The following is a 26,073-nucleotide window of genomic DNA, read 5'->3' on the forward strand; positions in this document are numbered from 1 at the left end:
AATTATTGTACAATAAACTGTGTCCATAAAATGTATATAGTATGTACAAGCTGAAAGTAGAGGCCTAAGCGTTGTTGTTCACTAGCTTACTCCAATTAGGGGAGAGGTGGTAGGGTTAGAAACTAATCATGGAAAATATATATTTTTTAAAGACATGTATATGTATGTATATGCGTGTATATATGTATATGAATGAAAATATATACACTACCGTTCAAAAATTGGGGGTTTAGAGTTTGTCCATTAAAATAATATAACATCAAATTGATCAGAAATACAGTGTAGACATTGTTAATGTTGTAAATTACTATGGTAGTTGGAAACGGCAGATTTTTTAATGGAATATCTACATAGGCTTACAGAGGCCCATTATCAGCAACCATCACTACTGTGTTCCAATAGCACTTTGTGTTAGCTAATTCAAGATTATCATTTTAAAAGGCTAATTGATCATTAGAAAACCCTTTTGCAATTATGTTAGGACAGGTGAAAACTGTTTTTCTGATTTAAAGAAGCAATAAAACTGGCCTTCTTTACACTAGTTGAGTATCTGGAGCATCAGCATTTGTGGGTTAGATTACAGGCTCAAAATGGCCAGAAACAAAGAACTTTCTCCTGAAACTCGTCAGTCTATTCTTGTTCTGAGAAATGAAGGCTATTCCATGTGAGAAATTGCCAAGAAACTGAAGATATCGTACAACGCTGTGTACTACTCCCTTCACAGAACAGCGCAAACTGGCTCTAACCAGAATACAATGAGGAGTGGGAGGCCCCGGTGCACAACTGAGCAAGAGGACAAGTACATTAGTTTCTAGTTTGAAAAACAGATGCCTCACAGGTCCTCAACTGGCAGCTTCATTAAATAGTACCCGCAAAACACCAGTCTCAACGTCAACAGTGAAGAGGCTACTCCTGGATGCTGGCCTTCTAGGCAGAGTTCCTCTGTCCGGTGTCTGTTCTTTTGCCAATCTTAATCTTTTATTTTTATTGACCAGTCTGATATATGGCTTTTTCTTTGCAACTCTGCCTAGAAGGCCAGACGTTACATTTCATTTGCTCTGTTAAACATGCCCTTTGGAGTGACTTCAATAGCAACCTTGAAAATATTTAGTTATAAATAGCTCTCTCAATAACCATTCTTACGATAGCACATTGGTAGTAGTCAGTAACAATATCTAAGCTGGGCTTGGTAAAAACTATGGATGGGCAACCAAATTTATACCAGTAGATTAATTCTCCAGTAGGAGGTACAGTTTCAAATGTACAAATTCAACATATTTTATACAAGTTCGCCTATGTTGTAAATTGGTTACCACGATGACATAATCCTGTGGTTGAAATTTCACCCTCAAAAGAACACTTTACGTTGCCAACTTTTTTCAAATCCAATGTATTTTCCACATAGATTCCCGGTCACAATACATTGATAAATGATGTTGAAACAACGTTTTCTTTGTATTATCTTTTACCAGATCTAATGTGTTATATTCTCCAACATTAATTTCACATTTGCACAAATGTCAAAGTGTTTCCTTTCAAATGGTATCATGAATATGCATATCCTTGCTTTAGGTCCTGAGCTATAGGTAGTTAGATTTGGGTATGTCATTTTAGGCTAAAATTTAAATAAGGGTCCAATCCTTTTTAACCTGTCTCCTCCCCTTCATCTACACTGATTGAAGTGGATTTAACAAGTGACATCAATTAGAGATCATAGCTATCACCTGGATTCACCTGGTCAGTCTATGTCATGGAAAGCTGTTCTTAATGTTTTGTATACTCAGTGTATATCATGCATTTTATGTTTTGTACTTTGCAGACATACGGTACCAGTCAAAGGTTTGGACACACCTACTCATTCAAGGGTTTTTCTTTATTTGTACTATTTTCTACATTGTAGAATAATAGTGAAGACATCAAAACTATGAAAAAAACAAAAAACTCATATGGAGTCATGTAGTAACCAAAAAAGTGTTAAACAAATCAAAATATGTTTTATATTTTAGATTATTCAAAGTAGTCACCCTTTGCCTTGATAACAGCTTTGCACACTCTTGGAATTCTCTCAACCTGCTTCACCTGGAATGCTTTTCCAACAGTCTTGAAGGAGTTCCCACAAATGAGCACTTGTTGGCTGCTTTTCCTTCACCCCGCAGTCTAACTCATCCCAAACCATCTCAATTGGGTTGAGGTCAGGTGATTGGGGAGGCCAGGCCATCTCATGCAGCACTCCATCACTCTCATTCTTGGTCAAATAGCCCTTACACAGCCTGGAGGTGTGTTGGGTCATTGTCCTGTTGAAAAACAAATGATAGTCCCACTAAGTGCAAACCAGATGTGATGACGTATCGCTGCAAAATGCTGTGGTAGCCATACTGGTTAAGTAAATCATTGACAGTGTCACCAGCAAAGCACCGCCACACCATCACACTTCCTCCTCCATGCTTCACGATGGGAACCACACATGCGGAGATCATCCGTTCACCTACTCTGTGTCTCACAAAGACAGGGCGTTTGGAACCAAAAATCTCAAATTTGGACTCATCAGATCAAAGGACAGATTTCCACCGGTCTAATGTCCATTGCTCGTATTTCTTGGCCCAAGCAAGTCTCTTCTTATTATTGGTGTCCTTTAGTAGTGGTTTCTTTGCAGCAATTCAACCATAAAGGCCTGATTCACGCAGTCTCCTCTGAACAGTTGTTTTATTTTTGTATTTTTTATTTCACCTTTATTTAACCAGGTAGGCCAGTTGAGAACAAGTTCTCATTTACAACTGTGATCTGGCCAAGATAAAGCAAAGCAGTGCGACAAAAACAACACAGAGTTACACATAAACAAACGTACAGTCAATAACACAATAGAAAATAAAAATTGAAAAATCTATTTACAGTGTGTGCAAATGTAGAAGAGTAGGGAGGTAGGCAATAAATAGGCCATAGAGGCGAAATAATTACAATTTACCATTAATAATGGAGTGATAGATGTGCAGATGATGATGTGCAAGTAGAGAGACTGGGGTGCAAAAGAGCAAGAGGGTAGGTAATAATATGGGGATGAGGTAGTTGGGTTGAGATGTGTCTGAGACATTGAGATGTGTCTGTTACTTGAACTCTGTGAAGCATTTATTTGGGCTGCAATTTCTGAGGCTGGTAACTCTAATAAACTTGTCCTCTGCAGCAGAGGTAACTCTGGATCTTCCTTTCCTGTGGCGGTCCTCATGAGAGCCAGTTTCATCAACTTTCAAAGTTCTTACATTTTTCTGCATTGACTGACTTTCATGTCTTAAAGTATTGACGGACTGTTGTTTCTCTGTGCTTTTTTGAGCTGTTCTTGCCATAATCTGGACTTGGTCTTTTACCAAATCGGGCTATCTTCTGTATACCAACCCTACCTTGACACAACACAACTGATTGGCTCAAACGCATTAAGAAGGAAAGAAATCCCCCAAATTAACTTTTAACAAGGCACACCTGTTAACTTCTCTAGGGTAGGGGGCAGCATTCGGAATTTTGGATGAAATGCATGCCCAAATTAAACTGCCTGCTTCTCGGGCCCAGAAGATATGATATGCATATAACTGGTAGATTTGGATAGAAAACACTCTAAAGTTTCCAAAACTGTTAAAATAGTGTCTGTGAGTATAACAGAACTGATTTGGCAGGCGAAAACCTGAGAAAAATCCATTCCGGAAGTAGTTTCTTTTTTGGTTTTGTAGTTTTCTATTCAATGCCATTACAGTATCCATTGACTTAGGACTCAAATTGCAGTTTCTATGCCTTCCACTAGATGTCAACAGTCTTTAGAAATTGTTTCAGGCTTGTATTCTGAAAAATTAGGAAGTAAGAGCAGTCTGAATGAGTGGACCCTAATGTGTCACAGAGCTTTTTCATGCGCAAGACCGAGAGAGTGCCTTTCTTGTTTACCTTTTAAATTGACAACGTTATTGTTCGGTTGAAATGTTATGGATTATTTAGGCAAAAAAAAAACTGAGGATTGAATATAAACATCGTTTGACATGTTTCTATGAACTTTACGGATACAATTTGGATTTTTTTTGTCTTCCTGTTTTGACTGCGTTTGAGCCTGTGGATTACTGAAGAAAACGCGCAAACAAAACGGAGGTTTTTGGATATAAAGAGACTTTATCGAACAAAAGGAACATTTATTGAGTAAATGAATGTCTGCTGAGTGCAACCATTTATTTATTTTATTTATTTATTTAACCTTTATTTAACCAGGTAGGCAAATTGAGAACACGTTCTCATTTACAATTGCGACCTGGCCAAGATAAAGCAAAGCAGTTCGACACATACAACAACACATAGTTACACATGGAGTAAAACAAACATATAGTCAATAATACAGTGAAAAAAAAAATAAGTCTATATACAATGTGAGCAAGTGAGGTGAGATAAGGGAGGTGAAGGCAAACAAATATATGTATAAATAAATAAAATAAATAAATAAAAATATAAAAGGCCATGGAGGTGAACCGAATACAACACAGCAAGTAAAATAAAACTAAAAAAAAACCCTGGAATGGTTGGTTTGCAGCGGAAGAAAGTGCAAAGTAGAGACAGAAAATAATGGGGTGCAAAGGAGCAAAATAAATTAATAAAATAAATACAGTAGGTAAAGAGGTAGTTGTTTGGGCTAAATTGTAGATGGGTTATGTACAGGTGCAGTAATCTATGAGCTGCTCTGACAGCTGGTGCTTAAAGCTAGTGAGGGAGATAGGTGTTTCCAATTTCAGAGATTTTTGTAGTTCGTTCCAGTCATTGGCAGCAGAGAACTGGAAGGAGAGGCGTCCAAAGGAAGAATTGGTTTTGGGGGTGACTAGAGAGATATACCTGCTGGAGCGCGTGCTACAGATAGGTGCTGCTATGGTGACCAGCGAGCAGAGATAAGGGGGGACTTTACCTAGCAGGGTCTTGTAGATGACCTGGAACCAGTGGGTTTGGCGACGAGTATGAAGCGAGGGCCAGCCAACGAGAGTGTACAGGTCGCAGTGGTGGGTAGTATATGGGGCTTTGGTGACAAAACGGATGGCACTGTGATAGACTGCATCCAATTTATTGAGTAGGGTTTTGGAGGCTATTTTGTAAATGACATCACCGAAGTCGAGGATTGGTAGGATGGTCAGTTTTACAAGGGTATGTTTGGCAGCATGAGTAAAGGATGCTTTGTTGCGGAATAGGAAGCCAATTCTAGATTTGACTTTGGATTGGAGATGTTTGATGTGAGTCTGGAAGGAGAGTTTACAGTCTAACCAGACACCTAGGTATTTGTAGTTGTCCACATATTCTAAGTCAGAACCGTCCAAAGTAGTGATGTTGGACAGGCGGGCAGGGGCAGGCAGCGATCGGTTGAAGAGCATGCATTTGGTTTTACTTGTATTTAAGAGCAGTTGGAGGCCACGGAAGGAGAGTTGTATGGCATTGAAGCTCGCCTGGAGAGTTGTTAACACAGTGTCAAAAGAAGGGCCAGAAGTATACAGAATAGTGTCGTCTGCGTAGAGGTGGATCAGAGAATCACCAGCAGCAAGAGCGACATCATTGATGTATACAGAGAAGAGAGTCGGTCCAAGAATTGAACCCTGTGGCACCCCCATAGAGACTGCCAGAGGCCCGGACAACAGACCCTCCGATTTGACACACTGAACTCGATCAGAGAAGTAGTTGGTGAACCAGGCGAGGCAATCATTAGAGAAACCAAGGCTGTCGAGTCTGCCAATGAGGATGTGGTGATTGACAGAGTCAAAAGCCTTGGCCAGGTCAATGAATACGGCTGCACAGTATTGTTTCCTATCGATGGCGGTTACGATGTCGTTTATGACCTTGAGCATGGCTGAGGTGCACCCATGACCAGCTCTGAAACCAGATTACATAGCGGAGAAGGTGTGGTGGGATTCGAAATGGTCGGTAATCTGTTTGTTGACTTGGCTTTCGAAGACCTTAGAAAGGCAGGGTAGGATAGATATAGGTCTGTAGCAGTTAGGGTCAAGGGTGTCCCCCCCTTTGAAGAGGGGGATAACCGCAGCTGCTTTCCAATCTTTGGGGATCTCGGACGACACGAAAGAGAGGTTGAAGAGGCTAGTAATAGGGGTGGCAACAATTTCAGCAGATAGTTTTAGAAAGAAAGGGTCCAGATTATCTAGCCCGGCTGATTTGTAAGGGTCCAGATTTTGCAGCTCATTTAGGACATCAGCTGACTGTATTTGGGAGAAAGAGAAATGGGGGAAGCTTGGGCGAGTAGCAGAGGGGAGGGCAGTGCTGTTGTCCGGGGTAGGGGCAGCCAGATGGAAAGCATGGCCAGCCGTGAAAAAATGCTTATTGAAATTCTCAATTATAGTGGATTTGTCGGTGGTGACAGTGTTTCCTATCTTCAGAGCGGTTGGAAGCTGGGAGGAGGTGTTCTTATTCTCCATGGACTTTACGGTGTCCCAGAACTTTTTTGAATTTGTGTTGCAGGAAGCAAATTTCTGCTTGAAAAAGCTAGCCTTGGCTGTTCTAACTGCCTGTGTATATTGGTTTCTGGCTTCCCTGAAAAGTTGCATATCACGGGGGCTGTTCGATGCTAATGCAGAACGCCATAGGATGTTTTTCTGTTGGTTAAGGGCAGTCAGGTCAGGAGAGAACCAAGGGCTATATCTGTTCCTGGTTCTAAATTTCTTGAATGGGGCATGCTTATTCAAGATGGTGAGGAAGGCATTTTTAAAAAATGACCAGGCATCCTCTACTGACGGGATGAGATCGATATCCTTCCAGGATACCCCGGCCAGGTCGATTAGAAAGGCCTGCTCGCTGAAGTGTTTCAGGGAGCGTTTGACAGTGATGAGTGGAGGTCGTTTGACCGCTGACCCATTACGGATACAGGCAATGAGGCAGTGATCGCTGAGATCTTGGTTGAAAACAGCAGAGGTGTATTTGGAGGGCAAGTTTGTTAGGATGATATCTATGAGGGTACCCGAGTTTACGGAATTGGGGTGGTACCTGGTAGGTTCATTGATAATTTGTGTGAGATTGAGGGCATCAAGCTTAGATTGTAGGGTGGCTGGGGTTTTGAGCATGTTCAAATTTAGGTCGCCTAGCAGCACGAACTCTGAAGATAGATGGGGGGCAATCAGTTCACATATAGTGTCCAGAGCACAGCTGGGGGCAGAGGGTGGTCTATAGCAGGCGGCAACGGTGAGAGACTTGTTTTTAGAGAGGTGGATTTTTAAAAGTAGAAGTTCAAATTGTTTGGGAACAGACCTGGATAGTAAGACAGAACTCTGCAGGCAGTCTTTGCAGTAGATTGCAACACCGCCCCCTTTGGCCGTTCTATCTTGTCTGAAAATCTTGTAATTGGGGATGAAAATATCTGAGTTTTTGGTGGTCTTTCTAAGCCAGGATTCAGACACGGCTAAAACATCCGGGTTGGCAGAGTGTGCTAAAGCAGTGAACAAAACAAACTTAGGGAGGAGGCTTCTAATGTTAACATGCATGAAGCCAAGGCTATTACGGTTACAGAAGTCATCAAAAGAGAGCGCCTGGGGAATAGGAGTGGAGCCAGGTACTGCAGGGCCTGGATTCACCTCTACATCACCAGAGGAACAGAGGAGGAGTAGGATAAGGGTACGGCTAAAAGCTATGAGAATTGGTCGCCTAGAGCTACTGGAGCAGAGAGTAAGAGGAGGTTTCTGGGGGCGATAAAATAGTTTAAAGGAATAATGTACAGACAAAGGTATGGTAGGATGTGAATACAGTGGAGGTAGACCTAGGTATTGAGTGATGATGAGAGAGATATTGTCTCTAGAAACATCATTGAAACCAGGTGATGTCATCGCATATGTGGGTGGTGGAACTGAGAGGTTGGATATGGTATAGTGAACAGGGCTAGAATCTCTACAGTGAAATAAGCCAATAAACATTAACCAGAACAGCAATGGACAAGGCATATTTACATTAAGGAGAGGCATGCTTAATCGGGGGGTCCAGTGAGTAGAGGTTGGTTGGGGTAAGGGTCCAGTGAGTAGAGGTTGGTTGGGGTCGTGGCGATCCAGACAGCTGGCCGGGTATGTGGCTCTCGGTAGCAGCATGGGATGGAGGTCTGTTTGTAGATACCTCGTGCGTTTCCGTCGGTAAGTTAGTGGGGTTCCGTGTAGTGGGGTTCCGTGTGGAAGAGGGGATCAATCCAAATTGGCAGAATAGATATAGTGACCCAAGGAGAAAAAAAATAAATAAAAAATAAAAATAAAAATAAATAATAGTTGTCCGGTATGCTTATTCAGGTAGCAGCCGATAAGACAGCTAACGATTAGCGGGCCTCAGGTGAGCGTTCAGGTAACGTCGGGACGGAGGTGCCAGTTGGATAAATCCCTCGGGCAGATAACGTCGGCAGTCAGACGTGAAGGCCCGGTGGGGTTCCGTATCTGCAGCAGCAACAAAAGAAACGTGTCCGGATGGTGATGGAACTCCTCAGCTGGCTAGCTCCAGGATGATTTGAGTATGCTCCGGGGTCGACGTAAGCCAATCGTCACACGGTTTGCAGCTAGCTAGCTGCGAAGTCAAGGTGCAAGTGACCAGAGCCTGCGGCTGGAATCCGGGGAAACTGAGAGAGAAGAAAAGTCCCGGAATGCTCCGGTCCGAGTCGCGTTGCACAAAAGTGCCGGTAGATTATCGAGCTAGAGGAATAGCTGATGACCACAACACGAGGGCAGCTGAAAACCAACGCTAGCCAGCAAACCGGCTAATTTCGGGGCAGCTACAGATTAGCTTCTGGCTAGCTATCGGAGTAGCTACTGGTTAGCTTTCAGGCTAGCTTCTGAATTAGCCCCTGGCTGGCTTCCACGATGGATTTTCAGTTGTGTAACCATATGAAGATCATCAAAGGTAAGGGATTAATTTTACCTCTGTTTCTGACTTGTGTAACTGTTCTACTTGGCTGGTTACTGTTTGTAATGATTTGTCTGCTGGGCTATGTTCTCAAATAATCGTAAGGTATGCTTTCGCCGTAAAGCATTTTTAAAATCTGACACAGTGGTTGGATTCACAAGAAGTTAATCTTTAAACCTATGTAAAATATGTTTTGTTTTCTGAATTTTTATAATGAGTATTTGAATTTGGCGCCCAGCAGTTTCACTGGCTGTTGAAGAGGTGGGACGCTAACGTCTCACGTACCCAAGAGAGGTTAATTGAAATGCATTCCAGGTGACTACCTCATGAAGCTGATTGAGAGAATGCCAAGAATGTGCAAAGCAGTCATCAAGGCAAAGGGTGGCTACTTTGAAGAATCTCAAATATAAAATAGATTTTGATTTGTTTAACACTTTTTTGGTTACTACATGATTCCGTATGTGTTATTTCATAGTTTTATGTCTTCACTATTATTCTATAATGTAGAAAATAGTAAAAATAAAGAGTAGGTGTGTCAAAACGTTTGACTTGTACCGTACATGTTCATTATGTAGTTCTCAAAATCAGTTGTAGACAAATCAGTTTACATGTTAAATCTATAGGTTTACCAAATGTTTAAATGATCATCAATTAAGAGCAGTCGGATTAAGTAATTGTAAAATGTCTATTCATAAAGAAGAGAATCATATCAAAGGTAATGTGAGCATTGCATTGTGAAAGGCAATGACGCTATACTCTATGAACATGTATTGCAATGTGAAACAAGTATTTCTAGATGAAACACTGATTAAGTTTGGTGGAAAAAGTGACTGTATGATTTTGTGTGTTGTACTTTGTCAATTGAAAATGTGCTTAGTTTTGAAACAACTGCCTTTTTGATTTTCTGTTTTTGAACTTTGTACTAACAGTTCTACCACATAGAATTGCACCAAAGCGATAAAAAAGTAACACCACCTCTGTCTCTTTTTATATTGCTCTCTAACATTTTATTTTCCTTTCTCTATGTACTCCATCACTCCCTTTCTCTCACTCCATGGCACCATCTCTCTATTTCTTCATCTCACTCCCGATAGCACTCTCTCTCCCCCTCGCTATTTATCCCTTTCCCTATCACGTTTTCCCTTTTCAACCCCGTCTTTCACACTGTGACATGGGATGTTGTGTCCCCCCCCTAAACAAAGGTGGCCCCGGGCCGCTTATAGGGATATGAGAGAGGGAGAGAGAGAGGGAACAAAGGGGCATCACACCCCACTCCAGCGACCACAATAAATGCCACCAACAGCCTGGCCCCAAGGCAACAGGCAGTCTCAATGCCTCTCATGTTAGAGCAAGGACTTAAAGGCCCTTTATCGAGGGCAAATTACTTTCCATCCCGAACTTGGAAACTGTGTAAATCATGCAACTTCAAATACATTATTTAATTTCAGTTTTTCTAAACTCATGCATTCTGTTTCTGAAACAATAGATAGTGACTTCCTCTTTTGTTTCCCTTTAAAACATTATTAATTGCATTTTAAATAATGACTTCTTAGACTTCTTAGAGCTACAATGGCATCATATGACAAAGTGCACCCCATAGAATTCAAAACAATCCACCAAGGCTGCAGTCTAGTTCTTCTCCAGAAAAGTTTTTTTTACCATCACACAAATTGACCCATCCTTTCTTTGTCATAGCGATCCCCATGGATTATAGATTCTCTGTCAAAACGCTGGCACTGCCTTCTCAGTGTGTCTTCAAAGCCTGTTGAGTGCCGGCAACTTGTCTTTCTAAGTTAAAGCGTTCTTTTAAGCTGTCAATCTCACGGTTCACTCAGCTATCTCTAACACAGGAAGTTTTTAACTGAGCCCTGGTCACTCAGAGAGAGGGCACTTCTCTGTAGTCTTTTGGATACTGAGAGAAATTCTGTTATCGCTCCACTCTGTAAGCCTACATTCAATACACCCAACTCTTTGTGTCCAATTGTTGAATGGAATAGTGCCACATAGTACTTCTGCACACAATATGGAAATCTGACAAGTGTATTGTATTAGATCATGCTCCACCAACAAAAGAGCTATGATAATTACCAAAACTAAACTCAAGTAATCACAAAGATTTAACAACAATAGAGAACATTTAGTCATTTAGCGTAAAGGCTCATTGTGTAATCTGAACTAAGTGGGACAATGCCCACCATAAAGTATTCTGAACAGAACAGAGCTTGTCCATGTTGGGACTGTTGTTTTCTTGCCCTGGCTTTCCTACCTTGTTAAAGTGGGGATCGTCTGTGCTCAGCAGCTGGGGATTGGGTGAAGCACAGGGGCTTTGGAACAGGTCCAGGGTGCAGGGGAGAGAGGGGGGTTGGGGGTGCGGAAGACAGGGGAGTGCAGGATGTGGTCCCACTGTGCCCCAAAAATTACACTAAAAGTTCCCCAAAATCATGCCTATAGCAGAGCACTCAAACCGACTGAGTGTACCCCAAAACGGTCCCTTTTTTCCCTGACCCAAGGTGCCCCAGGGGTGCCCAAAACCTGCCCCAAAGTGTCCCTTTGTGTGCCACATGCCCCCTGACAGGACATCAACACAGCCAGGTTCTCTGCTGAGGATCTCTGTCCCAAAATATTACTGTTTCTCAATGTCCCAGTTCGCCTTATCTGTCTGCTATCAACTCTCAGTTGGGGCATCTTTTCACAGAAATTGTTTTAGTCCCATATGTCTTGAACACACAACTAAGTAGACACAATATGTTATGTCTCCAGCAGGGAATAGTTCTCCAGCAGGCAATATGAGAGAAAAAACATGTTGGTCATACAGTTGCTTTGAACAATCCATCTCTTTTCAACAGGAGATGAGAGGAAGTGATAAACCATTTTGATAGTGAGATAGTTTGGTTCCAGGAGGCCTACAGTACTTAAGATACAGATCATTCCTTGTATGTTTTCATCCTTCTATTTTACTTCATAGGGGTTCAACTTCAAGTCTTCAACATGAATGAGAGCTCTTAGGACTCAATTTACTAACACAGTCACAAGGAATGAATGAGAATCTTCACTTACCCTGCATAGCGGTTGTTATAGAGGTACGCATCAATGGGACATAGCACGTTACTGAGGATAATCACACAGCCCCAAAAGACTGAGCCGTGAACTGCGCATCTGAAGTCCACTGCCATCCTGAGCGAATATTAATAACGACAGAGGACAGCCCCACTTCTCGCCCTCGAAGATGATTTCTCTGCAGGCTTCGATCAACTTCGTACAGTATAAGAATAGAAACTGAGGGTTAAAAATAAGGATGGGCCGCTCGTCATCAGGTTTGCTGATGGAGTCTCATGGGTCGTTGGTGCGTTCTGCGCGCTGTCAATTGCACAGAAGTGCCGCGGAGGTGCGAAAGTCGGTTAACTGGCAACAGGGAGCAATTTATCCACCTCTTTGAAGCCCTGGTGGGAATTATAAATCCCGTTCTTTTTTAAATGTGCAGGATCTGTGTCACGTGACCTGGTGTGTGTCAGAGAGGTTGGTAACAGGATCCCTGTCCCGTTTGGATATGGGGAGACGATGGGCTCGCACCGGATTACCGCGAATTAATACCGAAGCGAGGTATTTAAATCAATAGCATCGTTTACTTACACCGTGAACAGGACCATATGCCTCTTGCATAATAGAGTGACTGGCATAGAATAACTAACTCTAACAAAAAAATATTATTGAGGACTTTGGATAAACTTTAGAGAACAGACTGTAGCCTACATTTTAGATATAAATTGTTCATCAGTTTTAGTATGCAACTATTTTGACAGCACGTATATCCTTTTGCTTGTTTATAACGCACACTCAAGGAGATAATCTCCATCTGTCCTCTCTATACTCTGTAAAACAAACATTTTTGGAAAATAAAAACGAATACACTCTGTATGCTCAGTGTTTGTTGAGCTGCTGCACACTGAAATAGACCCTCATTTAGACTCCAGAAGATTTATCAGATGAACCACATACAGATCTGTGGGGTTTCAATTACAGACTGGAATGGAATAATGGAATTGTCCCCAGCCCTGAGTTCAATAGAGGTGTGTGTCATTTAATCAGTCAATCAATCAGTCAGTGTGCCACAGACTATGGGTAATCGAAGTCAGACAGTAGAGATAACAGGGACGAGAACAGATGCAGTCTCCCCAAACTCTCTGATAGATCTAGAAATACTAAACTCAGCAAAAAAAGAAACATCCCTTTTTCAGGACCCTGTCTTTCAAAGATAATTCGTACAAATCCATATAACTTCACAGATCTTCAGTGGTGAAGGGTTTAAACACTGTTTCCCATGCTTGTTCAATGAACCATAATCAATTAATGAACATGCACTTGTGGAACGGTTGTTAATACACTAACAGCTTACACACGGTAGGCAATTAAGGTCACAGTTATGAAAACTTAGGACACTAAAGAGGCCTTTCTACTGAAAAACACCAAAAGAAAGATGCCCAGGGTCCCTGCTCATTTGCGTGAACATGCTTTAGGCATGCTGCAAGGAGGCATGAGGACTGCAGATGTGGCCAGGGCAATAAATTGCACTGTCCGTACTGTGAGACGCCTAAGACAGCGCTACAGGGAGACAGGATGGACACCTGATCGTCCTCGCAGTGGCAGACCACATGTAACAACACCTGCACAGGATCGGTACATCCGAACATCACACCTGCGGGACAGGTACAGGATGGCAACAATAACTGCCCGAGTTACACCAGGATCGCACAATCCGTCCATCAGTGCTCAGACTGTCCGCAATAGGCTGAGAGAGGCTGGACTGAGGGCTTGTAGTCCTGTTGTAAGGCAGATCCTCACCAGACATCACCGGCAACAACGTCGCCTATGGGCACAAACCCACCGTCGCTGGACCAGACAGGACGGGCAAAAAGTGCTCTTCACTGACGAGTCGCGATTTTTTCTCACCAGGGGTGATGGTCGATTCGCGTTTATCGTCGAAGGAATGAGCGTTACACCGAGGTCTGTACTCTGGAGCGGGTAAAATTTGGAGGTGGAGGGTCCGTCATGGTCTGGGGTGGTGTGTCACAGCATCATCGGACTGAGCTTGTTGGAGGGATTGTGCGTTCCTGGTGTAACTCGGGCAGTTGTTGTTGCAATCCTGTACCTGTCCCGCAGGTGTGATGTTAGGATGTACCGATCCCGTGCAGGTGTTGTTACCCTTGACAACCCCTGTGATTATTATTATTTGACCCTGCTGTTCATCTATGAACATTTGAACATCTTGGCCATGTTTTGTTATAATCTCCACCCGGCACAGCCAGAAGAGGACTGGCCACCCCTCATAGCCTGCTTCCTCTCTAGGTTTCTTCCTAGGTTCTGGCCTTTCTAGGGAGTTTTTCCTAGCCACCGTGCTTCTACACCTGCATTGCTTGCTGTTTGGGGTTTTAGGCTGGGTTTCTGTACAGCACTTTGTGACATCAGCTGATGTAAGAAGGGCTTTATAAATACATTTGATTTGATTTGTTGTCATTGCAGGCAATCTCAATGCTGTGCGTTACAGGGAAGACATCCTCCTCCCTCATGTGGTACCCTTCCTGCAGGCTCATCCTGACATGACCCTCCAGCATGACAATGCCCCCAGCCACACTGCTCGTTCTGTGTGTGATTTCCTGCAAGACAGGAATGTCAGTGTTCTGCCATGGCCAGCGAAGAGCTCGGATCTCAATCCCATTGAGCACGTCTGGGACCTGTTGGATCGGAGGGTGAGGGCTAGGGCCATTCCCACCAGAAATGTCCGGGAACTTGCAGGTGCCTTGGTGGAAGAGTGGGGTAACATCTCAGCAAGAGCTGGCAAATCTGGTGCAGTCCATGAGGAGGAGATGCACTGCCGTACTTAATGCAGCTGATGGCCACACCAGATACTGACTGTTACTTTTGATTTTGACCCCCCCTTTGTTCAGGGACACATTATTCAATTTCTGTTAATCACATGTTTGTGGAACTTGTTCAGTTTATGTCTCAGTTGTTGAATCTTGTTATGTTCATACAAATATTTACACATGTTAAGTTTGCTGAAAATAAATGCAGTTGACAGTGAGAGGACATTTCTTTTTTTGCTGGGTTTAGATACTTGTGCATTCAATTCTACCACAAATTCACAGCTACCCATCAAATCTCCAGACAACCCAGTGAAGGTACAGTATATTGATAAAGTTCTGTCTGACCTGATGACTGGGGCATCCATCCCAACCTGCTGCTACTCCTTTGGCCTGTTTCCACCAGTAATCTATCACTGTGTGTATCGCTGTGTAGGCTAGGTGGCTCTCCCAGTTATTCCAGGCTTGGCGTGCCTTCGTTTGATCCTCTACTTATCACCCAGCGCTGTGATTAAACGTCTAAATCAACTGCCAGGCTTTTCCCTTTGTGATTGCATGGCAGCAGCACATATTTCACATGCTTCCCTCCTATGTAAACACTGCGCCACCTGTTTTACACCCGTACAACACATTATTCCTCCAAAACAGACACAGACAGGAATGGTTCCCGCCCAGACAGTGAGCTGAATGAGAGAGCAGGAGAGAACCTTTGTGCATGTAGTAGAACATGTACAGATGTATAATCTTAAATTGATCTCTCTGTTGCGGGATAATTTTTCCTGCAATTCAAGAAATTAAAAACTTGTGTATTTGAGGTTTAAGAAGGCTTCTGAAGTTTTTAATTTCTATTTTGAAATGTCACACTTCGATTCTCCCTTACGAAAAATATATCAATCCTTAAAAAAAAAATACAGTCCACATAATAATTCACATTTTCTGTTGCAGGATTATTTTCCTGGTGTAGCAAACTGGCTCAAATTAAGATCCCACATCTGTATGGGCTCTCTACCAGAGGCATTTTCCTACTGTAATAATTATTTTGTGAGTGCATGGGTGGCAGAAGTTGGTGTCTGTATATATACATTTTAGTGTACTAGTAAATTCTCCTACGGTATCTCTAAATTATATTTGGATACAACTGAAATCTATTTCCACTACACAGCTGGAAAAAAAGTGATCCCACAAGAGACCGTTTGGAGATGATGCCCCTGCCATCTTCAAGTATTCAGGGTCCCAAACTGGAACCAATTATCATGTGATCTGTCACACCCTGGCCTTAGTTATCTTTGTTTTCATTATTATTTTAGTTAGGTCAGGGTGTGACATGGGGAAGTATGTGTTTTGGGTTGTCTAGGGGTTTGTAGGTTTAATGGGGAAATGTCTTGTCTAGGTGTTTGTATGTCGATGGCTGCCTAGATTGGTTCTCAATTAGAGACAGCTGTGGTTTATTGTCTCTGATTGGGAGCCATATTTAAGGCAGCCATGGGCATCATGTGTTTGTGGGTAATTGTCTATGTCTATGTTGAACGTAAGTAGTTTGTGTGTGCACTTGCGTTTGTAGCTTCACGGTCGTTTGTTGTTTTGTTAGTTTGTATAGTGTTTGTTTCGTGTTACGTCTTCGTCTAATAAAAAGAAGATGTATTCATATCACGCTGCGCCTTGGTCCACTCTCTCTTATCAAGACGATCGTGACATGATCAATGGTGTGTTTGTTGTGAAATGTAATTGTTTTTCATACAATCATTCATAATTGGAAAGTCAGTCCATCTGACACCAATGTGAAGCGCTCTCTGCATTTCATCTGCATTTAATAGTCAATCTGCCAGCGGTCTATTTGAACAAAATCTGTCTGCCACATTCAGAGAGAAAAAGCACGTTCATGTGAAACAGCTATAATTTTATCCTGCCAAAAGCACTGAATCTAAATGTCAAATGGTTCGTTTGGACAGATATAAAAGGCAGATTGATGTTTATTATACTGACGTCCATCAAAAACACATAAGTGAAATCGTCCTCCATTGGTGAATTTCACAGGCCCATTTATTAGACCAATATGGTCAATGCAGAGGATCGTTGACATACCCATAGCCATTTTTAAAATAACATAAAACCCCCACCGAAGGTTTTTTGAGTACCTTGACAGCCACACATACTGTACAGTAGCATATTCAATAAACTCCTGCGTTACATATTAGTGTGTATATGTCATGTGCTGGGTTTGTGGGAGGACTAAAATATGTTGCGTATATGAAGACTGCATTGCTTGGTGGACTAAGCAGACTGGCAATAAAACTGAGCTGTGACTTTTGAAACATAGGAACATAGTGTTCCGGCATACAGTTTAGCTCTACCTGTGGTTTGTGGGATAGGTGGAGGACCCATTCACCCATTCACTCTGGCTCTCACAGAGCCCGAGTCTATACTATCTGGTATGGTTAAAAATGTCACTGCTGGCACTGGGGGCCAGTAAATTTGTGTTTTCTCTCTCAGGCAAACAGTATGTTGTGAGTGGAAGCGAGGGTGTGAATGAGTTCTTTGATAAGTCTCTGTTGGCCTGGGGCTGTGGGCATGCGCTGTAGGGGGCCTCTGGTCAGACTGACTCTGCTATGCTCTGTAGGGAACATCTGGTCAAACTGACTCTGCCATGCTCTGGGGGTGACTGCAGTTCTTTATGTCCAACCCCCCTGTTGCTCTGCTAGGTCAGAGATGACATCTGAGCTGGACTGTGAGTGCACATCTACAACCTTTGACCTTTTAGGGGGAGGGTTTGGTGTGTGTGTGTGTGTGTGTGTGTGTGTGTGTGTGTGTGTGTGTGTGTGAGAGCAGGGATTGTGGATCTAGAGGGGGGGCCAGAAAAAAATCTGTCACGGTCATTATTGAAGGAGGAGTTCTTTGTTTTATTTAACCTTTATTTAACTAGTCAAGTCAGTTAAGAACAAATTCTTATTTAAAATTACGGCCTACCCCGGCCAAACCCGGACGACGCTGGCCAATTGTGCACCACCCTATGGGACTCCCAATCACAACCAGATGTGATACAGCCTGGATTCAAACCAGGGACTGTAGTGATGCCTCTTGCACTGAGATGCAGTGCCTTTGACCGCTGTGCATCTCGGGAGCCCTAGAAGCAAGTCACTCCTAAATGCAACGCAATCTAATATAAATTCAGCAATGTCATTACTCTGGGTTTCAAAGGGATTTATTATGGATCCCCACTAGTTGCTGCGAAATCTGCAGCTACTCTTCCTGGGGTCTAGAAAAATTAAGGCGGTTATACAATTTTAAGAACATTACAAAACATTCACAACAGATTTCACAACACATTAAGTGTGTGCCCTCAGGCCCCTACTCCACTACCACATATCAACTGTACAACACAAAATTCATGTGTATGTGTGTATAGTGCGTATGTTATCGTGTGTTTATATGCATGTGTCTGTGCCTATGTTTGTGTTGCTTCACAGTCCCCATTGTTCCATAAGGTGTATTTTTATCTGTGTTTTAAATATAATTTTACTGCTTGCATGAGGTACTTGATGTGGAATAGAGTTGCATGTAGCCATGGCTCTATGTAGTACTGTGCGCCTCCCATAGTCTGTTCTGGACTTGGGGACTGTGAAGAGACCTCTGGTGGCATGTCTTGTGGGGTATGCATGGGTGTCTGAGCTGTGTGCCAGTAGTTCAAACAGACAGCTTGGGGCATTCAACATACCTCTCACACATACAAGTAGTGATGAAGTCAATCTTTCCTCCACTTTGAGCCAGGAGAGATTGACATGCATATTATTAATGTTGGCTCTCTGTGTACATCTGAGGGCCAGCCATGCTGCCCTGTTCTGAGCCAATTGCAATTTTCCTAAATCCCTCTTTCTGGCACCTAACTACACGACTGAACAGCACGCCAGGTGCAATAACACTAGGGCCTGTAGGACCTGCCTTGTTGATAGTGCTGTTAAGAAGGCAGAGCTGAGCTTTATTATGGACAGACTCCTCCCCATCTTGGCTACTGTTGTATCAATATGTTTTGACCATGACAGTTTACAATCCAGGGTTACTCCAAGCAGTTTAGTAATCTCAGTTTGCTCAATTTCCACATTACTCATGACAAGATTTAGTTGAGGTTTAGAGTTTAGTGAATGATTTGTCCCAAATACAATGCTTTTAGTTTTATTTTATATTTAGGACTAACTTATTCCTTGCCACCCATTCTGAAACTAACTGCAGCTCTTTGTTAAGTGTTGCATTCATTTCAGTTGCTGTAGTAGCTGACGTGAAGTGTTGAGTCATCCGCATACTTAGACACGCTGGCTTTACTCAACGCCAGTGGCGTGTTGTTCGTAAAGATTTTAAAAAGTAAGGGGCCTAGACAGCTGCCCTGGGGAATTGCTGATTCTACCTGAATTATTTTGGATAGGCTTCCATTAAAGAACACCCTCTGTGTTCTGTTAGACAGGTAACTCTTTATCCACAATGTAACAGGGGGTGTAAAGCCATAACACATATGTTTTTCCAGCAGCAGACTTTGATCTATAATGTCAAAAGCCACACTGAAGTCTAACAAAACATCCCCCATAATATTTTTGTCATCAATTTCTCTCAGCCAATTATCAGTCATTTGTGTAAGTGCTGTGCTTGTTGAATGTCCTTTCCTATAAGCATGCTGATAGTCTGTTGTCAATTTGTTTACTGTAAAATAGCATTGTATCTGGTGAAACACAATTTTTTTGATTCAATGAATGATAGAGCAGAGTTTGCCTTTTGGTCAAGATTTCATTTAAGGTGACCAAACTTTTTACTATGCTTCTTTATATAATTTGTATTTGTTTCTTCTTTTTATTCAATTTAGTCACATGATTTCTCAATTTGTAGTATGTTTGCCAATTGCTTGTGCAGCCAGACTTATCTGTCATTTATTTTACCTCATTCCTTTTAACCATACAATTTTTCATTTTACTAGGCAAGTCAGTTAAGAACAAATGATTATTTTCAATGACGGCCTAGGAATAGTGCGTTAACTACCTTGCTCAGGGGCAGAACAACATATTTTTACCTTGTCAGCTCAGGGATTTGATCTTGCAACCTTTCGGTTACAAATCCAATGCTCTAACCACTAGATTACCTGCCACCCCTCATCAATCCATGGGGATTTAACCATTTTAACAGTCATTTTCTTAATGGGTGCATGCTTATTAGTACCTGGGATAAGCAATTTCATAAATGTGTCAAGTGCAGCGTCTGGTTGTTTCTCATTACACACCACAGACCAATAAATATTATTTACATAGGAATCACTACAAAACCTATTGTATGACCTCTATATTAGGCCCAGCATTTGGAACTTTAGTTTTCCTAGATATGGCTACTATATTGTGATCACTACATCCAATGGATTTGGATACTGCTATCAAGGACATTTCTGCAGCATTAGTAAAGCTGTGATCAATACATGTTGATGATTTCATTCCTGTGCTGTTTGTAACTACCCTGGTAGGTTGACTGACTTGAGATGGAGCTCAGGTTCATCCTGTTTCCATCGATCATCCTTGAGATGTTTCTACAAGTTGATTGGAGTCCACCTGTGGTAAATTCAATTGATTGGACATGATTTGGAAAGGCACACACCTGTCTATATAAGGTCCCACAGTTGACAGTGCATGTCAGAGCAAAAACTAAGCCATGAGTTCGAAGGAATTGTCCGCTGAGCTCTGAGACATGATTGTGTCGAGGCACAGATCTGTGGAAGGGTAACAAAAAAGGTCTGCAGCATTGAAGGTCCCCAAGAACACAGTGGCTTCCATCACTCTTAAATGGAAGAAGTTTGGAACCACCAAGACTCTTCCTAGATTTGGCTGCCCGGCCAAACAGAGCAATCGGGGGAGAAGGGCCTTGGTCAGGGAGAACTCGATGGTCACTCTGAGCTCCAGAGTTCCTCTGTGGAGATGGGAGAACCTTCCAAAAGGACAACCATCTCTGCAGCACTCCACCAATCAGGCCTTTATGGTAGTGGCCAAACGGAAGGCACTCCTCAGTAAAAGGCACATGACAGCCCACTCGGGGTTTGCCAAAAGGCACCTAAAGACTCTCAGACCATGAGAAACAAGATTCTCTGGTCTGATGAAACCAAGATTGAACTCTTTGGCCTGAATGCCAAGCGTCACGTCTGGAGGAAACCTGGCACCATCCCTACGGTGAAGCATGGTGGTGGCTGCATCATGCTGTGTGGGTATCTTTCAGTGGCAGGGACTGGGAGACTAGTCAGGATCAAAGATGAACGGCGCAAAATACAGAGAGATCCTTGATGAAAACCTGCTCCAGAGCGAAGGTTTACCTTCCAACAGGACAACGACCTTAAGCACACAGCCAAGACAACGCAGGAATGGCTTCGGGACAAGTCTCTGAATATCCTTGAGTGGCCTCAGCCAGAGGCCAGACTTGAACCCAATCTAATATCTCTGGAGAGACCTGAAAATAGATGTGCAGCAATGCTCCCCACCCAACCTGACATAGCTTGAGGTGATCTGCAGAGAAGAATGGGAGAAACTCCCCAAATACAGGTGTGCCAAGCTTGTAGTGTTCTACCCAAAAAGACTCAAGGCTGTAATTGCTGCCAAAGGTACTTCAACAAAGTACTGAGTAAGGGGTCTGAGTACTTATGTAAATGTGATGTTTCTGTTTTTTATTTGTAATAAATTAGCAACATTTTCAAAAAAAATGTTTTTGCTTTGTCATTATGGGGTATTTTGTGTAGATTGATGAGGGAAAAAAACTATTTTAGAATAAGGCTGTAACCTAACAAAATGTGGAAAAAGTCAAGGGGTCTGAATACTCTCAGAAGGCACTGTAACTCTGGTTCATAGGCACATGATTACTGCATTCAATAGCTGTAGGATCAGCAGAGGCATTCAGGGCAGTAAGAGGGACAGAAAGTAGGTTACTTACATTGTGTCTTCCAGCGCCCCTGGGATAATGTACATTTGCTGAAGCATTATGACAACTCAGCGACACAATGGTAGGGATTAAATGAGCTGAGCTTGGGTCAGTCATTGTCTCAAATCATTGTCTCAAATCAAATCAAATGTTATTCTTACAAGCTTTTAACCAACAATGCAGTTCAAGAAATAGAGTTAAGAAAACATTTACTAAATAAACTAAGGTAAAAAAAAAAAATACAAATTTAAAAAACAGACACAAGAAAATGACATAACAATAACCAGGGTATATACAGGGGGTACCGGTACCGTGTCAATGTGTAGGGGTACAGATTAATCAAGGTAATTTGTAAAGTGACTATGCATAGATAATGAACAGCGAGTAGCAGCAGTGTAAAAACAAAGGGGGGAGCCTTTTGGTCCTAGACCTGGCCCTCCGGTACCGCTTGCTGTGTGGTAGCAAAGAGAACAGTCTATGACTTGGGTGAGTGGAGTCTTTGACAAATTTTGGGGCCTTCCTCTGACACCGTCTAGTATATAGGTCCTGGATGTCAGGAAGCTTGGCCCTAGTGATGTACTGTGCCGTATGCACTACGTTCTGTAGCGCCTTACGGTCAGATGCCGAGCAGTTGCCATACCAGGCGGTGTTGCAACCGGTTAGGATGCTGTCGATGGTGCAGCTGTAGGACTTTTTGAGGATCTGGGGACCCATGCCAAATCTTTTCAGTCTCCTGGGGGGGTAAAGGTGTTGTCGTGCCCTCTTCACAACTGTCTTGGTGTGTTTGGACCATGATAGTGCGTTGGTGATGAGGACACCAAGGAACTTGAAACTCTCGACCCGCTCCACTTCAGCCCCGTTGATGTTAATTGGGTCCTGTTCGGCCCTCCTTTTCCTATAGTCCACGATCAGCTCCTTTGTCTTGCTCACATTGTGGGAGAGGTTGTTGTCCTGGCACCACACTGCCAGGTCTCTGACCTCCTCCCTATTGGCTGTTTCATCGTTGTCGGTGGTCAGGCCTACCACTGTTGTTTCGTCAGCAAACTTAATCATGGTGTTGGAGTCGTGCTTGGCCACACAGTCGTGGGTGAACAAGGAGTACAGGAGGAGACTGAGCACGCACCCCTGAGGGGCCCCAGTGATGAGGATCAGCGTGGCAGATGTGTTGTTGCCTACCCTTACCAGCTGGGGTGGCCCGTCGAGAAGTCCAGGATCCAGTTGCAGAGGGAGCCGTTTAGTCCCAGGGTCCTTAGCTTTGTGGGTACTATGGTGTTGAACGCTGAGCTGTAGTCAATGAACAGCATTCTCACATAGGTTTTCCTTTTGTCCAGGTGGGGAAAAAACACAGACTTATAATGTTGTGGATCCCATCCTCCTTATAATACTAGCTTTATTTCCAGAAAGTATCAACATTGTCAATAAATGTTACACTCAAAGAGCTGCAATAGTCTCGTAGCCAGTTATGGAGGGCTAAAAGTCTGCTGAACCATTCAATGCCACGATGTAGGGAGGGCAGAGGGCCAGATATTATAGGGCGTTTGTTGGTGTCGAGTAGTGACCCAGTCAGTTCTTTAAAATCTATCTTCAGCTGTTCTGAGCTGCCCCACGTAATGTCATTGAATACCACATTAACTATGATAAACTCAATTTCCTGATGCTGGTTTAAAACGTTTCAAATGTTTGGGAGCAGCTTATTGATGTCCTGTACTCATGCTCCTGGATAGCACAAAAAAAAATTGCTCCAGGGACTGAGACATTTCTCACCATTGAACTGTCCAATACAATGGCCGGAGAAGGGAATAGAGAAATCTACCCATTCTTACCCCTCACACAATTTGTTGAACCTTCCACAGGTCCACGAGAAGCAGGATAGCGTACGCCCAGAGAGAGGGAAAGGAGCCGAAACTCGACGACGAAGCATAGTTGGAGTTAGCATCGCCATCACAGACACAGGCAGTCCCAGCAATGAAAGCGCAGGTAGATCAGGCACCAGTGCAGCGAAGCTGTTCCTTATGTCAATCTGCTCCAAACCTCTTGCAGTCACTCCCATCCGCTTAGCAGCATGCCGCTGCTTTCGGTTTCCACGACTACTGACATGGTACCAGCGCTGATTGGAACACTCTTCTTGCTGTTCTCCGTCTACTTCACTACAGGATGGAGGAGGAGAAGCAGATGGAGATGACTTCCTTGGCAGGCAAGTTCCAGGTAGCACTGGCCATTCTGAATGGGAAAGATGACAGGGCCGGGAAACATCCACTAGGCCCGAGCGGTGTCCTACCACAGTTGGCCTAGCTAAGCGGCTGAATATTCTCTAGACATTAGGGACATCAGCGTTGATGGGAAACACACTAGACTAGATCCAGAGATTCACTCTGTGGTTAGCGAAGAGGTCCCACCCTGATCCTGGATATAGAGATGTAGGGGATAGGCCTACATAACACCACAGCCTATGGGGAAAGATGACAGAGCTGCATTTGACAGAAAATGAACATCTGCCATCCACAGCCTTCCATCTGCACACACACAATTAAAGCTCTCTGTGAAGAAGACATCTGTTAATAGAAACCAGTGTGTCTGTTACTGGTGCTAAAAATATGAAAGGGCAGCATAAAAGACTGAAGATAGTTTAAAAAAGTGTCAGATGCTGAACTCAAAGGTACCTCACGGTTGCTTTTCATGGCTGTTACCCACAACCACAGTCCCACGGTCTCGTATTGTGTGTGATTTAGAAACTTAATATGAGGTTAGTGAGTGGGATGTGTGAGGGAAGAGGTCTGTCTACGCTGACATTGGGATGATGAATACAAAAATAGATGTGGTTGAGGTTAGCTCGCCCAGGGTTGGTGTGATGTTGTCAAGAACAACATGTTCCGAACTCCTACCACCATTCTGAGAATGATTCATCCTGCAATGGTAGCTATACCACACAACACCAAACACAGTGTGCTTGATTCCATTCAAGAACTAGCCAATGAAGTAGAAAGAATGGGGAATGCTACTGCCACTGCTTTAGAAGCATTAACTGCTGAACTCGTAGCTACACGTACCATGGTCTTACAAACTAGCAGTGGTGGGAAAAGTACCCAATTGTCATACTTGAGTAAAAGTAAAGATATGTTAATAGAAAATGACTCAAGTAAAAGGGAAAGTCACCCAGTAAAATACTAATTGAGTAAAGGTCTAAAAGCATGTAATTGCTAAAATGTACTTAATAAGTATCAAAAGTAAAATGAAAAATATAAATCATTTTGAATTCCTTATATTAAGCAAAGCACACAACCACATTTTCTAGTTTTTAGTTATTTATGGATAGCCAGGGGCACACTCCAACTCTCAGACATAATTTAGAAATGAAGCATGTGCTTACTGAGTCCGCCAGATCAGAGGCAGTAGGGACAACCAGGGATGTTCTCTTGATGTGTGTGAATTAGACCATTTTCCTGTCCTGCTAAGCATTCAAAATGTAACAAGTACTTTTGGGTGTCAGGGAAAATGAGTAAAAAGTACATAATTTTCTTTCAGAATGTAGTGAAGTAAAGGTAAAAGTAGTCAAAAATATGAATAGTAAATTAAAGTACATATACCCCCAAAAACGATTTAAGTAGTACTTTAAAGTATTTTTACCTATATACTTTACACCACTGCAAACTAGATTGGCTTTGGATATTCTCCTAGCGAATAGGGAGGGGGGGGGGGGGGGTTGCTAAATGTTGTACTTACATTTCAGATTCCACCATTGGGGTTGCTGAGTCTGTTACCACTATCAGACAGGTGGTAGCTACTGTAAACAAGCGAGATAACAAGTGGGGTTGGGATCTATTTGCATGGGTGAAAACTAGCCTGGGAAACATTGGATCTCTCGTGTTGCAAGGTTTCCTAGCCGTGGTTGGAGTCCTTGCGCTATCATTCTCATTCTGCCTGTTCTCATGCCTGATGGCCTTGGTGAGGAGATTGTGTGAAACAGCAGTATCTCCTCCCCATCAGAAGTACACTTTTATGACCTGACAGATCTCGCCACTGGTTCGCCCTTTATTGGGGATCCATTTTGCCCTATTGGAGATGATAGTGCCTTCTGCCATCGAAATGTCCCCATCCCCATCCCTATTTCCCCAGATTGTTATGATTAAATTACCTTTTAGGAGTTCCATTCAGACCACCCCTTTCTGGGTAAAATGCAAATTTCCCAGAAACCAGAATGTTTTCAATTCAGTCTGACAACAGCTCAGATATATAATGTATGGTGATGCCTATGGTTTTCATGGCATCAAAGGGGGAATTGTGGTGACAGAATTTGGGGTGAGCTGATGTAACTTCTCACGTGATATGTTCTGTGTTGGACTGTGACGTTATGCCTTGCATAGACTCATGTTATGTCTGTGCCCTAACACAAGGCCATTGTGTTCTGGAACTG

At 42.9% G+C, this 26,073-nt stretch overlaps 1 protein-coding gene and 1 long non-coding RNA gene across 2 annotated transcripts in view; one reads left to right on the forward strand and one right to left on the reverse strand.

The window, feature by feature from the left end:
• The window catches only part of LOC139531713 (carboxypeptidase A6-like), a 52,156-nt gene extending 40,093 nt beyond the window's left edge, over positions 1-12,063 (reverse strand). The window contains exon 1 of the mRNA XM_071328420.1: positions 11,935-12,063. Within this exon, the coding sequence (XP_071184521.1) occupies positions 11,935-12,050 (116 nt within the window). The 5' untranslated portion in view covers positions 12,051-12,063. The remainder of the gene's footprint in view (positions 1-11,934) is intronic.
• Positions 12,064-12,364: 301 nt separating this feature from the next.
• LOC139531720 (uncharacterized) lies at positions 12,365-14,958 on the forward strand. Its single transcript, XR_011666420.1, has 2 exons — positions 12,365-12,477; positions 14,395-14,958. It is a non-coding gene; the product is annotated as an uncharacterized lncRNA (long non-coding RNA).
• The last annotated feature ends 11,115 nt before the right edge of the window (positions 14,959-26,073 follow it).

The sequence above is a fragment of the Salvelinus alpinus genome, chromosome 10 (genome assembly GCF_045679555.1).
Source record: "Salvelinus alpinus chromosome 10, SLU_Salpinus.1, whole genome shotgun sequence".
NCBI lineage: Eukaryota > Metazoa > Chordata > Actinopteri > Salmoniformes > Salmonidae > Salvelinus > Salvelinus alpinus.